Raw genomic sequence first — 16,340 nt, 5'->3', positions numbered from 1 at the left:
CAACGTCAAGTCTCACCACCGCCATGAGACCTTCCTTCGCGCCAGATGTCCACCTATCTCCCTGTCTTGGAGGCTGTGTCCGTCGTGGATCATAGCGTCGTTTTCGTAAATGCACTGCACACGGAGGGTGCCGTTTCTCTCAATTCTCCTCCATCCCAACCATCGAAGGTGTATTTGCCCCTATCTGAGCATTTTATGCCGTGGGTTGATGGACTTTCTCAGATATTTCTTATTTCTGAGAGTTTAGGGAATCGCCTATATCTCAAAGTTCTTCTAGGAATCCAAAGCGAGCGAAGACACTGTTGGCATAACCTGACAATTGACAAGTAGCCATAGTCCGCTGATCTACTCAGTACGAAGAACGAAGTCGCGATACCTGGCAAAGAATCCTGGGTGACAATTGTCTTCGTCCGTTTTACGTCTCACCCTGACCTAACATGTTCATGCGTACTATGCCATCTTCATCGTCACACAGTGTCAATTTCTTCCTCGTCTTCTTCCTGAGCCGCGCGTCGTTTCTCGTGTTCTTTCCTTCCCTGATCCAGAACCTTCTTTCGTTCGTCCCTTAGCTTTCTTTGTGACACAACAAAGGCTCCAAGAGGGGTATCTGACCATTGGACGTCTTTGAGGAATCCTTCGACTTCCGTCCGATCTTTGGGCGAGAAGCTGACTTTGTTTCGTCGCTCCTCAATCCACCGCGAGTTGGCCTCTGACTTTTGTACTAGAAGGAGCAGTGCTTGGTTAAGCTTGCCATTCTTGTTCCCACTCGGGGTTGAAGCTGTCTTCAACCAACGCTTCAGCATGACGACGACCGGAAGCTGAAGCTCAGGGTAGGCAATGCTCTTCGCCCATAGCACGAAGAACTCAGAAAATAATTCCACTACTTGCTCGCCAACGCCATCCTGGTACACCCTCGTCTTCAAATAAGACGATGGGGCTCTGATGTTCGAAGCAAAGTCTAAAGGCTTGAATGTCGCAGGTTTGGCGGGCTTTTTCATCTCAGCCGAGTTCAGCACTTCCAGAAGAGCAGCCGACAGGGGAATGTACGTCTCCGTAGCCTGGGAAATGCGAAGCAACGAACGCATCAACTGAAATCGAAGAGGGAAGTATGTCGAAGTCGGGATCAATCTCATCACGCCTAGAGTTACCTGTACTAGGGGATAGATCAACGGTCGTAGTTGTGATGGTTTGCCATTTTGAGCCTCAAGCAAAGAGTTGCAGTGTGTTGATAGAACACGAGACCAGAAGTCCAATGAGTGAACAAATTGCCAGTTATAGATAGTCTTGTAAGAGTCCTTTGTGGGCTTGGTGATATTTCCGCGTAGGTGAATTGCCAATTGTCGAATAAATGTAAAGCCAGCAGTGTAGCTAACCTTTTGATCGATACCCCATATCTCTGCAGCGGAATTTTTCATCAGGTTAATACCTGCAAGAGTGTGGATAGTGGTGTTTCGGCTGCCTTTGACAACCCCTTCGTACGTCGACTTCAGAACAGTTTCCCGTATACCGGCATCACCAATGACCATTAAACGACGGATGATCAAGAAAGCGGTAATGCGAGTGGCCTCATCCGAAGAGTTATCCGACCAGATTGAAGCGACTGCCTTGATGATCACCTTGAGAGACTTGCGTATCTGGAGCAGATACGGCAACATTGGCTCGAAAGATTGCAGGGTCAGTCTGAGAGTCTTGGAGTCGGATAATCGTCCGAGGAGATAGTGTAGTGACGACGTATGAGACTTGATCAGGGGTAACAGAGTTTTGAATTTGGGTGAATCCGTCGGTACACGTACTTTGCCCCCGGAAGACTCCTTTACAGGGAGATGGTGTGAGAGTACCACCGGCACTTGTTTGAGCGCTGTCATCAACACCTCGTGGTAGACCTCTGGGCTCGCGATGTTGTATTTGTACGTCTTGTCCTCCTCATCATCAGCATGAGCGGCAGCGCGAAAGGCCAATACGACTTGGCGCAGTGCCCTGATAGATTGCTGCTCGACGAGGGATGATTTCCATCTCTTGACCATGTCCAGGGTCACGTCGTCTGGAGGAGCCTCCTCATCATCGGCGCCAACACCGCTTTTCTTTTGCTTCTTTGTCGGCGGTTCTTCCTCACTGAGGTCGTCGACTGCTGCCAGGTCGTCGTCATCATCAAAATCAAGTAACTCGGCGTCATTCTCTTGAAGGTATTTATAGAACTCCGGGTCCTTCTCTGCCAAAGACGCCAGTTGATCCTTGTGTCCAAGTGCGTCTTCATCCGAGTCTTCATCTGCTGAGGATAGTGCTTCGGTAGTCTCGCCGCCGTCATCTCTCTTGCGTTTGCCCTTGGCAGCTTTTGATTGGGAATTCTTCTTCTCCTCGGGGATATCTAGCACCTCTTGGAAGAACCCATCTTCATTCATGTCGGGTCCATCCTGGGCTTCGTTTGTATCGTCTGCACTCTCTTCGTCCTCCGCATTCTGCGCTCTTTGGGCTGCCCTCTGCTTCTTTTTCTCCTTCTGCTGGTGCCTCTGTTTAATTTTGGCAAACTCTTTTCTCCGCTCGATGGTGCCTTTGAGATTCCTCTTTTCAAACTTTTTGGTGGCTTTGGACTGCTTCCCCATCTTGCGGAATGTCGGGATGTTTCTGGGAAGTGCTCGGTAGGGGAGACTGAGGAGACTGAGGAGACTGAATCGTGCGCATCCATCGGTCCTGAATTTGTCGCAGGAAAAAAATATAGTCGCTCCGACGTTTATCCGAGCACTCCGCATTGTCGACTGAAACTCGCTGGCTTCTCCCCATCCAAGTGGAACGAGTCTAGGCAGTCTGTGGAAGCCTTGCGCCTGAGTATTTTTATACGGGAACCTGTCGTCTTTGCTCTCATATCAAGCTGGGATTGTGCAGCGTAGGCGCCATGTACACCGCTCCCTCCTCACGGCCACTGCCTTACGCGCCCACGCCTTACAGCTATACACCGACGAACACCCTGTCAGCACGTATCAACCTCGATGAAGAGGTGAAACTCGCTGATTCGGCGGCTGAGCGAGACCTGGTCGATTCCCTTGCTGAGATCTATAGCATCATCCGGACGATCGATGGTCTTGAAAAAGCGTACATTAAGGATGCCCTCCCCGAAAACGAATATTCAGACATGTGCTCCAAACTTCTCAAACAATATCGATCCATCCTGAACGACGAAAGCGTCTCTCGAGAATTTGTGGACCTCGACACTTTTACACGCAAGTGGGACATCGAATGTCCAAGAGCAAAAGAAAGACTAAGGGTAGGCCTCACCGCTGATGAGGTTTTGACGGTCCAAAAGGCCACTCCTTATGTGGCCGCACCCACCACGACCGCCTCAGGCAGTCTCATTCTGGCTGCAACCGAGAACTTCATTACCTTCCTCGACGCGCTACGGTTGAGCATGGTTTCAAAAAGTGCTCTACACCCATTGCTGTCGGATGTAATTCAGTCAGTGAATAAGGTGACAGATCAAGATTTCGAGCATCGGGGAAAGATTATCCAATGGCTAATCACGCTCAATCAAATGAAGACGTCGGAAGAGTTGAGCGAAGAACAAGCCCGAGATCTAGCCTTCGACATGGAACAAGCATACAACGGATTCAAGTCAATTATCCACTAAGTCCTCTTGTAGAGGAATAGCACTCAACTGCTATCCAGCTACGATCACACAAACTTGCAGCTCGAAGCTGTTCCACGCCGGCGGCAATCCAAGGACTTCAGAGCTGTACTCGCATTGGCCTAGGGATTGATTCGATTGTGACATCTCTGCTGATATACCGAAGAGCGAACGCAAAGCATCCACTTAGCGATATAGTCCGCCCATGACCGACCGAAAGAGAACGACGTCTCGGTCGACACCTATCGTCTATCCATCTGCAGCATACTCAGCTCTCAAACTTTTAGAGACGACGAGGTGATTTACAATTTTAGACTTCAATCCACTTTAGTCGGGCTAGTTGAGGTCACCTCGATGGACATGGGGCTCTCACAATTTCCGACTCGCTAACGGCCCCCGAAGGGATTATGAATACGGATGTGGCATTGATGAAAACACTCAGCTGCGCCTCCGACCTGGTTTTTGGTGATGCAAAGTCCGGTCTATATACGGGGTAAGGGAAGAATTCGGACTTATTGTCTGCTTGCAATGTCCTGATTCCATCATCAGCCAGCATGAACGAGCTTCCTACCTGGAGTAGTACTCAAAAATCACACTCTTGCCATGGGTCCCTCGCCTATGAGGAAAACAAGCGTCGTCTTCAACCGGTCCGAGATGAGGCTGGGTTCTATCACCCCCACCAACATGGACCGGACCACTGATCTTCTCGCGCTTCAACTCCTGAGCGCAATGCAAACTCCGAGCGAGAACGAGAGCACAATGTCACACATCCCACTCTTGCGTACCTTTCCGAGGATGCAGGTCGGTGATTGTGTAAAACGACATACCCATCGAGAAGTCATGTCACACAACCCACCAGATGCAAGTCGACCAAGTCGAGCAAGCAACCAGAAGTAAGTGTGAAATGTCACATTTGTCACGGCATAACCACTTGATGTACCGGCGTTCAGACATTCTCCCTTTATTTCCTCCTCAGAAATGATAATGGAGTACGATATGCATACCGACGTTCTTCTTCTCTTTTTGGCTGCTCGAGGGAAGCAATTGAAGAAAACTATTTCACCCTTTACTGAGTACGCAAAAGACCCAGATGTGTGCTCGGCCGACTATGCGGCTGTAGCTCGCTCTCGAAGGGCCAGACATGTACAGGTAGACACGGCAGCAGAGTCGAGACAAAATGTCAACGCCGAAGCCAGTGACGATGACAATGCCAATGCCAAAAATCCGCCTACCTGACCATTGGCACCTCCTCCGTATTATGCTCTGTGCTCTACTTTCTATTCTGTATTCTGTATCCTGTACTCTGTCCTCCTGTAGACCCTACCCAAGCCCTGTGGCAGCCTTGTCTTGTCCTCCCTGGGGGGAAGGAAGAAAGACAAGTACCGCGACATTCCAACCTCTGTTATTAGAGTCTGTGTTGCACGCTTGTTCTCGACGATAGGCCACCTCGTTCCTGCATTTCTGTACCACGTTGCATTCATTCATTGCAGCCCGTAAGCCGACACCTGCTACGGCCAGTCCTTTATCATGTTGAACGAACAGAGAGGCCCGAAATACGGACACGAATGCCTGCTTGCCTACCCGCCTGCCTGACCTACCTCGGTGTACGAGAGCTGGACTACTAGTAAGACGTTCAAAGAAGACATACACTCCGTATGAGCACAGATACATATTCGTCCCGAATCTCTTCCACAAACTTTGGTAGATGTCATCGTGATTGTTGGTATTATACTGTGTATATATATGCTTGACCGGCATCCTGCCTTCAAGAACCGCCCTGTTATTTCGTTGGCAGGTGATATCACCACCAACGTGCCACGCGTTGGATCCCCGAGGCCGCGCGCCCTCGACCCTCCTGAAAACGGCGAGGATGAACGATTTCCTTCTTTTTTTCCCCATCCCAATCCCGACTCGAATGACATTTCAAGATTCATATACTTCAGTGCATTGCATTGCATCCAAGGGACATGTCACGCATATCGTTTCCCATACCACATCTCTGACCCACCTTCAACGGTCCATCTGCGAGCCGAAGAATGGTGAGACCTCCAACAAATTTCTTCCAGGGTACGTGTTCAGACCCCATAAACTCCATGCCATGTTGCGAACGACAAAAGGAAAATTAGAATAATGTGTTACAAGCGCTGCTAGCTGCCGTTGCTTGGTGCGGTACCTGAACCTCGCACAGACACACGCCGACCGACTTGAGCTTCCTGTATACTACCGGCATCCGAAGGTGCTCCGTCGTCGGTGTTGACGCTTTGGTATAATGACGAGCCACGACTCAATGCCGGTCTCTGTTCGTCGGGCGGATCATTAAACGGTGAGCCCTCGATTGGGCTGACGGGGGCAGAATCTGAAAACGGATTACCGCCCGACACAGGTGACGTCGACCGTGGGTTACTGTCGGGTACAACAGATCGGTAAGGAGGAGGTGCTGTGGCGGTGGATGCCGCTCTGAGGATTGGGTCGCCTGCTACGCCGCCAGCTGCTGATATGGGCCGGTTCTGTAGGGGACTGCCGGGCTGCGCATGCGAGATGGCGTCCCGGTAGGGCGGAGCGACCTCCTCGATGCTGTGCAGGCTAGGTTCGATACTGGCGGTACCCTGGCGAGAGCTGTTGCCTGCACTTCGAACGCTGGGGTCTCGACTCCGAATGCTATTGGTACTGGAATACCGGCCACCCATGAGCAACTCGGCATCGAACGAGAAGACTCTCAAGTGTCGCGACCATTTCTTTCCCTTCTTCTTTGGCGTCTTCTCCGACTCGACCACACCACCAGCAGCCCTCCGCCTCCTCCTTCGCGCAAAAAAGAAGAATAAAAAGATCCCGGCAACAGCAGCAAGAACTACCGGTACCACGATCGCGGCTTTGAGCCCTGACGAACACGAAATGCTATCGCAAGACTTCTCCGATACTGTGACTGCGCCCGAGGTGTTGCTCGCGGCATTTGTTGCGGTGCCAGATATAATGTCAGAAGCTGTTGCGCTCCCACCAGGAGAACCTGTCGACGCAGATGTCAAGAGCGTAGTGGGCGCTGTGTTGGCCGCCGAGGCGGACGCTGCTGAGCCAGCTGCACTTGCGCTCCCTGCGTTGGATGATGCAGAACGTTGACCGTCAGGTGTAGGTGTTGCAGCGGCAGGCCCTTTTCCAGAGTCTGCTCCAAGTGAAGACCCTAAACTGAGAATTCCGTCCGATTCAGGCTTGTCTGTTCCAGTCTGAGTGACACCGACAAAGGTGGCCTTAGCCCCCTCCATTGTGGTAGGGAGCGAGAAACCTGAAGGGGGTGAATGAGGTGAAAATGAAGGTGATTGAGGACCTGGACTTCTTCGGGCTATACGAGGCCTCGAGAGGAAGTGGTCGAAGAGATTGTTGAGATCCAGATTGAATCCGACCCCGCGAGAGGGTGAGCGACCGACATGTAAAGGAAAGGAGGATTCGGGCACAGGGTGGCAGGGCAGCGCCCGGGATGCGCGTCAGGGCCCAGGATGAGTCGCAGGAATCGACGCTGAGGGTCAGATCAGGCCAGCCAAAGTCCGTTGACGGGCCAAAATTAAACCAGAGATTGACAAAGGCCGGTCAGCGGTGAGGGTCGAGATACGAGAAGGATGAGATAAACCGAGGCGCAGCAGGAGAATGAAACAGGCTGGCTGGGAAATGAAGAATTCTGAATCCGAAGAGGATTGGGCAAATGTCGGTTCTTTAACCAACGAAGCCTGAGGCGAGCTTTCTACTTGGACGGTAGCAGCAGGAACCGGCGCTGAGTCGCTAGGATGGTTGTGACGAGGAGGTGGGAATGTGAGGATTGGGGGAGGGGGGAGCGCGCGCATGAAGCCCAGGCCCGAAGGTCTCGGCAGTCGACGGTGACTGATTCGAGACAGAATGATACCTGTAATGCTGGACGAGCACCTAGAGCAGGTAGAGCGTCCTGTTTTGGTCTAGAGGCTCACTAAGTGACAGCAGCCAACGTGAGATACGCATATCCATTGGACGGATTCCAGGCTTAGCCCCAGCGAGCAGCCACCTAGATGCCCTTAGCGCAATACTAAAGCCTCCCCCAGCCGGGCCCTTGCGTACCTAGTATCGCCGTGACGAACACCTCCAACCAACTCCAACGGACGTCCGAACGCGACTGATATGTAGTAGCTGGCTTCAGGACGTATCGTATCGCATCGCCCAAGCACGTTCAAATTCGGCCCATCCCGAGCACGAGAAACTTGCTGCTGCCGACTGGTGAGCCTCACATACTCACCTAGTGAACCTTCTGTATGTACTCGTACACAGGTTGAGACAGGAGCAGTGTTGTGAGACGCCCCAAAACATCGCTGTTGCCCCGTACCTCTACCGCTCCGAGATGTGATTCCAATAATGCCACATACTGTTGTGACGCACTGACGACGCCATGGACTCCGTAGACTGCGAACAGGATGGTGCTTTAGCCTTTTGGTACAAGTGTCCGTATATCATCTGCACGGACAAGACGCCAAGCGGCGCCAGGTCTAAAAATGGCCTCCGTGGCAAGTCCGATGGCTTGCGGCCTGTCCACGTGTAAGCGGTATGATTGGCCTTCTTCCCGCATCGCGGAGGATATAGGCACCGACTCGCCGTGCCGGTTCTTGCCCGGCTGAGACAACTTACAAGTCGAAAGCGCCTCACAGACACCACCATCTGCCACATTCTACTGCACTACAGTCTGCAGACACGAACCAGCTTCTCAGTTGAAGACAGTTCCTGGACGCCTGCTGTTTGAACATGCTCCGTCATTCGTCACCTCTGCTTGTCTCCATCCACTACGGAGAACGCCATCTGAACTCCATGACGCACGGGATGTGTCATTTGGTGTTGGAAGTATTAGTGAATGTCCCTGCAGGTTTCTACAGTATGAAGAACTACGAGCACTAGGCACTTCTCCCCTCCGCGGAATATTGTACATCAGCAACACAATAAGCCCGTGACGGTCGACCCTATATAACCGGGCCTGGCACTCCGCGACCTAGGCTACTTTTACGAAGTACGTTGTCCGAAGCTCCTGCGAAAACCCGTCGATCCTTTCCGTGTTTGCCTTTTCATCGCAAAGCGGATGTCAGGATCATCGCCATGTGCCTTTGACAGCATAACGTCCAAAAAGGTGGACTCTGCAAAGGTCAGTTCTACAGCCTGCGGCGCAGCCTGTTGAGCTTGCATGCGATTTCGTTTTTGCCTAGAGTCGGCCATCATGCAATTCTACTCAGCCTCGTCTGCATCAAAGCGGTGCACCTTTGATCTCTCTGAGCACATGATGACTGGATCCCCAAACCATTCGGCCCTCTTATGCATGACAGCAGGTTTAAACCCAGCAAAAAGGCAGGTTGGCAATTCTCACTTGGAAGTTACACCTCAACCCATCCAGTTTCGGCATGAAGGTTCGTACCGATGAGTGATAATGAAAGAAAACTCCTTACCTCGTTCCGCTTCCAGTTCGTATCTTGAGAGATTATCGCCCCAGCCTGGCAGTTCACCCCGAGAGAGTTGTTTTGGCGCTCAGACCAAAATTATTCCAGTAAGGCAAGTTCTGCAGCAAGCCGATCTTCTGCCCAGTGCAATGTCTGAAGCGCATGACAGGCCGATGGACTCGACACACGACCCAGTGCAGGACTTCATTTGGCTTCGGGGATGCCAGCAGTGCTATCAGCGTCGAAGCAGATCGGTCTGAGGAGATCATCTAAAACAATACGGAGAAGTCTCTCAGCTCCCAACATGGCGGATTATATGCATCTCACGATTCCAGCCTAGAGCAGTACTAATGAACCAATGATTTGTGTCGACGTGACTTGGCCATTGACTAGTGTAGGAAGCAGATCGTGATGTGGTTCTGAATAAGTATTGAGATACGGGGTACTCCTGAGCCCTTTCTGACCACCAGAATGTCCTACACTATATTTGTGACTCGCATTAAGTGATGTAGGCATCTAGTTTGACGCGGGAATCCCTGCGACGACGACTCCGTACATAATAGACTTGCTATCTCTTTCGGCGATAGTCGAGGCAAGAAGGTGCCATAAACCAGAACAGAGCATTGACAGCAAGGGTTGACGGTGCTACCTGCTCGAGCATGGCTCACGGGATAGTAGGCTGGCTGAAAATCTCTTGTCTGTTCAACAGGCAAAGTACTCCGTATTGTGCCTTGGAGGTGAGATACTGTACCTTGTACGTATGCATGTGGACGAGGCTGCAGCCTTGTGTCGGTGACAATTGCCGCTAGATCTTTTCTGGCAAAGCCTCGGTATCGCTCTTGGCGTCCGACGGGCTTGCGACGTCAGCGAGAGCGAGGGCAGTCAACTGCACCTTTACAAGGAACTGGCCGCTTGGGAGTGATCATCAACTTGGTCCTTATCACGCCAATGAGTCTCGCCTGCTCACATCGCTGATACCATCCCAGTCGCCTCTATATCATAAGCCCACCTGGTCCGCTATCATTCGGCAGCACAGGACCAGACGTCCACCCCACCTCGTAGGTCAACGAGATGAGTTTCCGCGGGGTAATGAAGGATGGGTGGCATCCTAAAGGGAAGGATGGAGGGAAAGAATCATGGCGGGGCGATTTCAAAGGCATAAATCAAATGGTCAGTAGAAGCGTACACCATGTCATCGCAGAATGCCAGGTCTGAAACAAACACAATACAGGCGGGGTGGATGGGAAAGGGTCAAGACCGCAACAAGAAGAACGAGCCGGAGCATATCTCTCGTCCATTATCATCCCTCAAAGACCCCGCAGCTTTTGGACCTCCCCCGAAGAACGTCAATTACCACGGCGGCGCCGCTTTACCTAACGAGATAACACCTCAACGGAGCGGCTGGGGCGCACCTCTCACTCAAGAACAGATTGCGAGCGCCAATCGCACGGCGAATGGCCCGACTGAGGAAGAAATCGAAGAAGAGAAACGACGAGCTGGCCCTCCATTACCCTACAGGGCTGATCGTACGGGTTTGAGGACCGACCATCTCCCGCCACCTCCCGTGCATCGAGATGTGAATCGAAACGCTGACGAGGTCGAGCCACCCCAAAGAGCTCAACCACCGAAGCCGGCGCCGGGGCTACCACCGCGTCTCCCATCTCGACAAAACACCAGCTCAACCCCGACTTTGCCCCCTACCATGGCAGCCTCTCCGGCCCCTCAAGCACCTCCGCCTGCATACGAAGCGGCTACCACTGACTATTCGGCGTCCCAACCAAGCAGCAATTACGGGATCAACCAAGCAGCAATGAGCAGACTCGGCAACGCCGGTGTATCTGTACCGAGCCTTGGAATCGGTTCGAATGCCTCTTCAAACCCCTGGCAGAACGAGCAAAGTCAGGCCGCGCCCGTCAAAAGCCCGTCTCCTAAACCACCCACGCAGCCACAATCATCGATGAATCAACTCTCCGAACTCCAGTCGCGCTTCGCACGCATGAATAGCTCCAGCAGTGCCCATTCCCCCACTGTCTCTGCAACTCCTGCTGCTTCATATACTGCACCCAGCCAGTCACCTCCGCCATCTCAGCCCGCAGGAACCACATGGGCCGAACAGCAAGCTGCTTTCCGCACGGCACAGAACCTCCACTCTAACCCTTCGACTGTGACGGCCCAGGACGCCGCCGCCGCTGCCCGCACGGCCAATTCCTTTCGGGAGCGACATCAAGATACCATTTCCGCCGCCGGTGCCAAGGCCAACGAATGGAACAAGAAATACAACGTTGCTGGCCGCTTGAACTCGTTTCTCGAGAAACACAGCTCCCCCAGCAGCGAGACTCCGCCGCCCGTAAACGCACCGTCCCCTGCTCCAGCTGCAGTTCCTGCTCCAGCAACGAGCCCCGAGCTGGCCGCCTCGATATCAAGAAAGCCCCCTCCGCCGCCGCCACCGAAGAAGCCGGCCAATATGCACGGAAGTTTGAACTCGATGAGTGGTGGTCCTGGGGCCGGCGTCACGTCATCCCCCCCGCCGCCTGTTCCCTTGGGGACCAAGCCTAGTTATACTTGAAGCCTCCATTGTAAATACGTACGCTTGGAGCGGATCGCGAGGCTTTCATAGACCTACCTACTAGTTAGACAACGACGACGATGACGACGCAAGTAGTTCAGAGGATGATCGACGATGGCTTGTGGAGGCAGACGCAGCGGAAAGAAGAGTTGTATGTTCGCGGCATGTCTCTTATAAGAAAGTCATCGAGCGAAGGGGGTATCTCAGAGATGCGCCTTACGTTTTACCTTGGTACCGTCTATACTGTAATGACATTCCATGTAGTCAGTCAGTTTATACAAGCCATCATCTCTCCGGTGATCCAACTAGAACGAAGCTCATCGGCACTGGGTCATTACTACTACTGTACGTATCATTCGACCCAGAAGTTTCTATCAAACGCAGTCGACGGGGCTTTCTCCTCCGTCTAATGCTATGCTGCCCGTGAACATCACAGCCACCACCAACCCCGTCAATCTGGCGCCAAGTCTAGCAAGAACGAGCCCAACTATTATCAAAGAGCAACCAACGGGGCCTACGCATCGAAATCATCTTGCCAAAGGGCAAACACAACACACAGGAAAAGCAAAGCCGAATGAAAGGGGAGCGGGGGGGTTCGAGCATTCTCCAAGATCCATTAATTTCCTGAGTAGGGGAGAGCCTGGCTTCTTTCCTTCAAACTTGGCCGAGACTCTGGCGATACCCATCATTACTCTCGAGTAAATCCAAGCGGAATCGGCTGATCCGTCCACTTCGGCCCGCACCAAAGAAACATCCCCTTTACAACCACCCAAAACAACCCTGTGAGAGGACGGATAGCTTCACCTCAGCCACAGCCGTATCCCATCCCTTGTGAATAAGAACCTTGATTATGCAGGGGGAGCCGAGTTCACGCCTCGTAAAGCATATCAAAAAAAACAATATCCCAATACCCATGTGGCCACCCTCCCTTGGGTCAGTTTGTTTCAGCGCCGGACACCTTACTTTCAACCGCGTCATAAAATGAAATGATGCAACATGGAGTGTGCTTTTTAAATGTACAGAGTGTCAAGCAAAGTCGATCGCCGCCCCGTTGGAAGTCTGCAGGCCGATGTCTAACAACGAAATATGCTGTGATGTGCATGTCGTGGCAATGGCCGTAGAGATCGCCAGACCATTGATCTGCAGATCTCAAAGCCTGTTCTGAGCAGTCCAGCGTCTAATCGTGACATATTCTTGATATCCAAGTGTATATCTGAACCATTAGAAGAAGTGCGTGTAGACCTTGGAGGATTCGTGGACTTCCATTTCCTGCCTTCGTTAGTATCATGAGACAACCTGACCAGGATGATAAGGTCTTACCATCTTGAACGTGTTCAGCTCTTCCTTGATCTGCTGAGCAAGCATTGGAGTCAATCGATTGCAAGTTGCTATCTCCCCGCGACGGTCGTATTCGCCACTGGGCCAGGTATCATAAAACTGGAGACGAGGGCTAAAGGAAATGTTTCGTATTAGGCTTTGAGGGGTCATAGGGTTTTCTTTCGTTTCTGGATTGACAAATCTAGTCATAGAGCTGAAATAGTCGTCATGGTCGTTGCTTTCGATGGTGATAGAATCAGTACGGCGGTGGCCAGATCTGGGTGTTTCATCGGCAGGGGTGCTTGGAGCACTGGATTTTGGTGAGTCGTTAACATGTGGTATCTGTGGTAGATTAAAATCAGGCACCTTGAAGTCATATGTCTTCAGTTTAGGCGATGCTTGATTTGAATCCACGCGTTTGAGGATGCCCTTCTTCACAGCAGCAAGAACCTCTGCGCGTTCTCTCTCTCCACCAACGATACTCCGACGGGATCGAGTATCACTTGAAACAGTGCCACTGTCAAATGACAGCTTAGTATCCATCGAATTTCGTTCCAGTTTGGGGAAACCCGTGCCCCCGCCAGTCTGGTCATGCGGATTGATGTTGATATTGACCTTTTCTCTCTCAGCTTCAACAGTAACCATCGATACTTGTGCCAGGCTTGCCTGATTGACAGGTCCATCCGCCGCTGGAACACCGACGACCGACTTTGGACGGAAGAGACCAACAAGAGATCGCGTGCCCTTCTTAACGCCTTTGCCCATTTTACGTAGCATGACAGACGCCGAAGAAGCCGTCGAAGAAATAGACAGATTGTCAGTGGATCCTGTAAAAAATTGGCCTTGTCCCGAATAAATGCTCTCGCCTAAGCCAGCAGCCTCCTGCTTCTCAGCGATTTTAGCCTGCTCCGGTTCAAGCTCATCCTCGTATTTTGAGCTCCTCTTCGACGCTGTCGCAGTTCTATTTGCAACGCTCTTTTCATGGTTCCCTTGTGTGGTTGCCTTTCTCAACTCAGCAGCACTTCCGAATGAGAAAGCCCGTCGTAGTTTCGATTTGGACTTGAGGCCATTTTTCTGGTTCAGAGCAGCGAGCTGTTCGACGGCTGGGCTGGAGACAGGATGCGACTGTGAAGGCACTGCGCTCGGCATTTTGGTCTTTGCTTCAATGTCATCGGCTTGAAGATTTGTCGGTCGTGACAGAGGCGAAGGTTGTCGAATGCTTGAATCACCCGAGCGGGCGGAGCGAACACCAAGTCTTTGATCGGATTTCGAGGAAGGACCGGGCGAAGGATTGGAAACCGGGCTACTTGGGCTGCTATAGTTTGCACGAGCCTATCAAGGAGTTAGATTAGACCTAGGATGAGTTCTGAAAATGGCCTACCGAGCTGGGTCGAGACGAATGAGTCGACCTTGACGACGCAACACTATCGGAGCTCTGGGTATGTTTATGTAGTGGTCGTTGGGCGGACATTGGAGTCGGTTGTGCTGTTGGTGAGGGAAGGAAAGAGTTCGGATGTGGAGACGAGACATCTTGTGCGTCGGACGTATGGTTGAGACCAGCAGTTTCAATGCTTCCAAAGCTACGTCTCCGATACCTCGCTGCAAGCTCTGTGGTCTGTGGCTTGGCCAGGGTGAGATCATCAGCACTGGAGTGGCCCATCGAAGCCAAATTTCCATGTGAACCGCGATAAGACTGTTGGCTACCCAAGGACGGAGTGCTGCTCGACTGGGTAGGGTGGTGGTAAAGAGAGCCGACTGCGGCCATCCCAGATCCGGAAGGCACAGCTGGGTTGCTAGCAGGACGGTTGACATGGCTCTCTACTTCTGTTCGACGCCCAGTTCGTCGATATCGATCCGGAGATGGTTTCGGAGCGGTTGACGTGACTGGCGGAGCAAGGTTGGTCGACATGCCCATCAAAGAGCCTGTCGATGGGATTGCAGGTAGCCCCAAGGATAGAGGCCTTCCGCCAAAATCTATCTGTGGCAGGGTCGTAGGAGTTTCAGGAGGGGAACTAGGAGATGGCCATGAACGTCCTTGATTGTGGGCAGATGATCGTGCGTTGTTGTTGAAGGCTGCCAACTGTGGTGTCGAGGTGAAGGCGTACGGAGCTATCGGACCACTTCCTGGCACTCCTCTGTAGCCAGCCGTCGGCACATTGTTGTAACGGCTTGGTGCATGATTTCTCATTTGGCCTTGCGAGGTGTGAGAAGGATAACCTCCCGATGAGGATGGACGGCCGATCATGGTAACGGTCGTGGTCTGGGCGGGTAGTGTTTGCACCAACGCGGCCATGTTTTTTCTTTTGAATGTCTCTATCAGAGCAGTGTAGGATCAAAAGCCAGCTCTTGTCTCAATACCCTCGGTCGGGACAACTCGATTCTGCACAGGAACGGGTGCCGTTTTGGAGGCGAGGCTGTTTTATTGAGATTAGGATCTTGAAGATATTAGAACCGGCTTTGAGAAAGCAGCATACCTTTGTCTCAGGGAATGTTTAGGTGAGGCGTAGACTCGGCATGAAAGCGGGTAGGGGCCAAAAACAGATTAGGCCAGGGGAAACTTGTGATTTGGATTAAAAATCCTGAAGTCCTGGCAGGAGAAACGAAGGTCGATTAAAAGATACTGTTCAATTTCGAATGGTAGAAGCGAATGAGGAGGAAGAAGCTCTGTCTTCCCAGGTTCTAAAGACCTCGAGGTGAAAAAGCGGCCATGGAACGAACGGAACAGCCGCGGAACGCGTTTGAAGAAAGGAGGCGGCTGTAAAGCGAAGAGGAAGGCCGACGAACGGGATGATGAGGTCGAACAGAAGAGAACGAGAAGAAGGCAACGGTTGGGATGGCAAATTGAGGGGAAATAGCAAAATGCAAGAGGGAGGAAAGATGGTGGTGGTGTTGAGAGTTGGTTGTTGGTGAGATAGCAGGGTGAAGGGGAGGATGGGAAAGTGGAAGGAGGTTTTTGCTGGTGGTGGTAATCAAAGACCGGCGCATGCAGGCGGGAGGATCAGGAGAGACAAGAGTGCAGAGAGTGGCAGCTGCAACTCACGGGCATTAGCTAGTGCCGCCCTTAGTTAAGCCGAAGAATGTAGTAGGTCCTCCCTATAGGGTCGCGTACGGTAAGTTCTGTAACTGTACAGGTATTCACTCCCTAACACTGGGGATCTTAGGGGTTTCACGGGTACCTACAATACCTGCTAGCCAACTAGTATCCTTACCTAACCTACTCCGTGCCTAGACATTCGCACTGTAGGTGCCTCCTACTAGAGCTAGGTTCCCCCTACCCAGGCATATTACCGCCATCCATCTGCATAACCATCGACTCTCCCACCCCACGAAACATTCTTCACGGCCTGGTCCAATTATAACCACCCCGCCTTCACGACTCGCTCACTGTTGTTATTCGCTAAAAGGAGCT

At 52.1% G+C, this 16,340-nt stretch overlaps 5 protein-coding genes across 5 annotated transcripts; 2 read left to right on the top strand and 3 right to left on the bottom strand.

Moving 5' to 3' along the window:
• Positions 1 to 467: 467 nt before the first annotated feature.
• PV08_03084 (uncharacterized protein) lies at positions 468 to 2,600 on the bottom strand (the record flags this gene model as incomplete). Its single annotated transcript, XM_016377441.1, has 1 exon — positions 468 to 2,600. One exon carries the CDS (start codon positions 2,598 to 2,600, stop codon positions 468 to 470), a length of 2,133 nt encoding a protein of 710 aa, XP_016239011.1.
• Positions 2,601 to 2,890: 290 nt separating this feature from the next.
• Positions 2,891 to 3,619, top strand: PV08_03083 (uncharacterized protein; the record flags this gene model as incomplete). The annotated part of the gene is made up of 1 exon (XM_016377440.1): positions 2,891 to 3,619. The coding sequence occupies one exon, from the start codon at positions 2,891 to 2,893 to the stop codon at positions 3,617 to 3,619; it is 729 nt and encodes a 242-aa protein (XP_016239010.1).
• A 2,144-nt stretch (positions 3,620 to 5,763) lies between these two features.
• PV08_03082 (uncharacterized protein) lies at positions 5,764 to 6,873 on the bottom strand (the record flags this gene model as incomplete). The annotated part of the gene is made up of 1 exon (XM_016377439.1): positions 5,764 to 6,873. One exon carries the CDS (start codon positions 6,871 to 6,873, stop codon positions 5,764 to 5,766), a length of 1,110 nt encoding a protein of 369 aa, XP_016239009.1.
• Positions 6,874 to 10,119: 3,246 nt separating this feature from the next.
• Positions 10,120 to 11,614, top strand: PV08_03081 (uncharacterized protein; the record flags this gene model as incomplete). The annotated part of the gene is made up of 2 exons (XM_016377438.1): positions 10,120 to 10,218; positions 10,280 to 11,614. The coding sequence occupies 2 exons, from the start codon at positions 10,120 to 10,122 to the stop codon at positions 11,612 to 11,614; spliced, it is 1,434 nt and encodes a 477-aa protein (XP_016239008.1).
• Positions 11,615 to 12,835: 1,221 nt separating this feature from the next.
• Positions 12,836 to 15,224, bottom strand: PV08_03080 (uncharacterized protein; the record flags this gene model as incomplete). Its single annotated transcript, XM_016377437.1, has 3 exons — positions 12,836 to 12,883; positions 12,935 to 14,263; positions 14,313 to 15,224. The coding sequence occupies 3 exons, from the start codon at positions 15,222 to 15,224 to the stop codon at positions 12,836 to 12,838; spliced, it is 2,289 nt and encodes a 762-aa protein (XP_016239007.1).
• Positions 15,225 to 16,340: the final 1,116 nt, after the last annotated feature.

The sequence above is a fragment of the Exophiala spinifera genome (assembly GCF_000836115.1).
Source record: "Exophiala spinifera strain CBS 89968 unplaced genomic scaffold supercont1.2, whole genome shotgun sequence".
Lineage (NCBI taxonomy): Eukaryota > Fungi > Ascomycota > Eurotiomycetes > Chaetothyriales > Herpotrichiellaceae > Exophiala > Exophiala spinifera.
The sequence above is the reverse complement of the archived record's forward strand: the minus strand, read 5'-3'. Positions and strand labels throughout refer to the sequence as shown.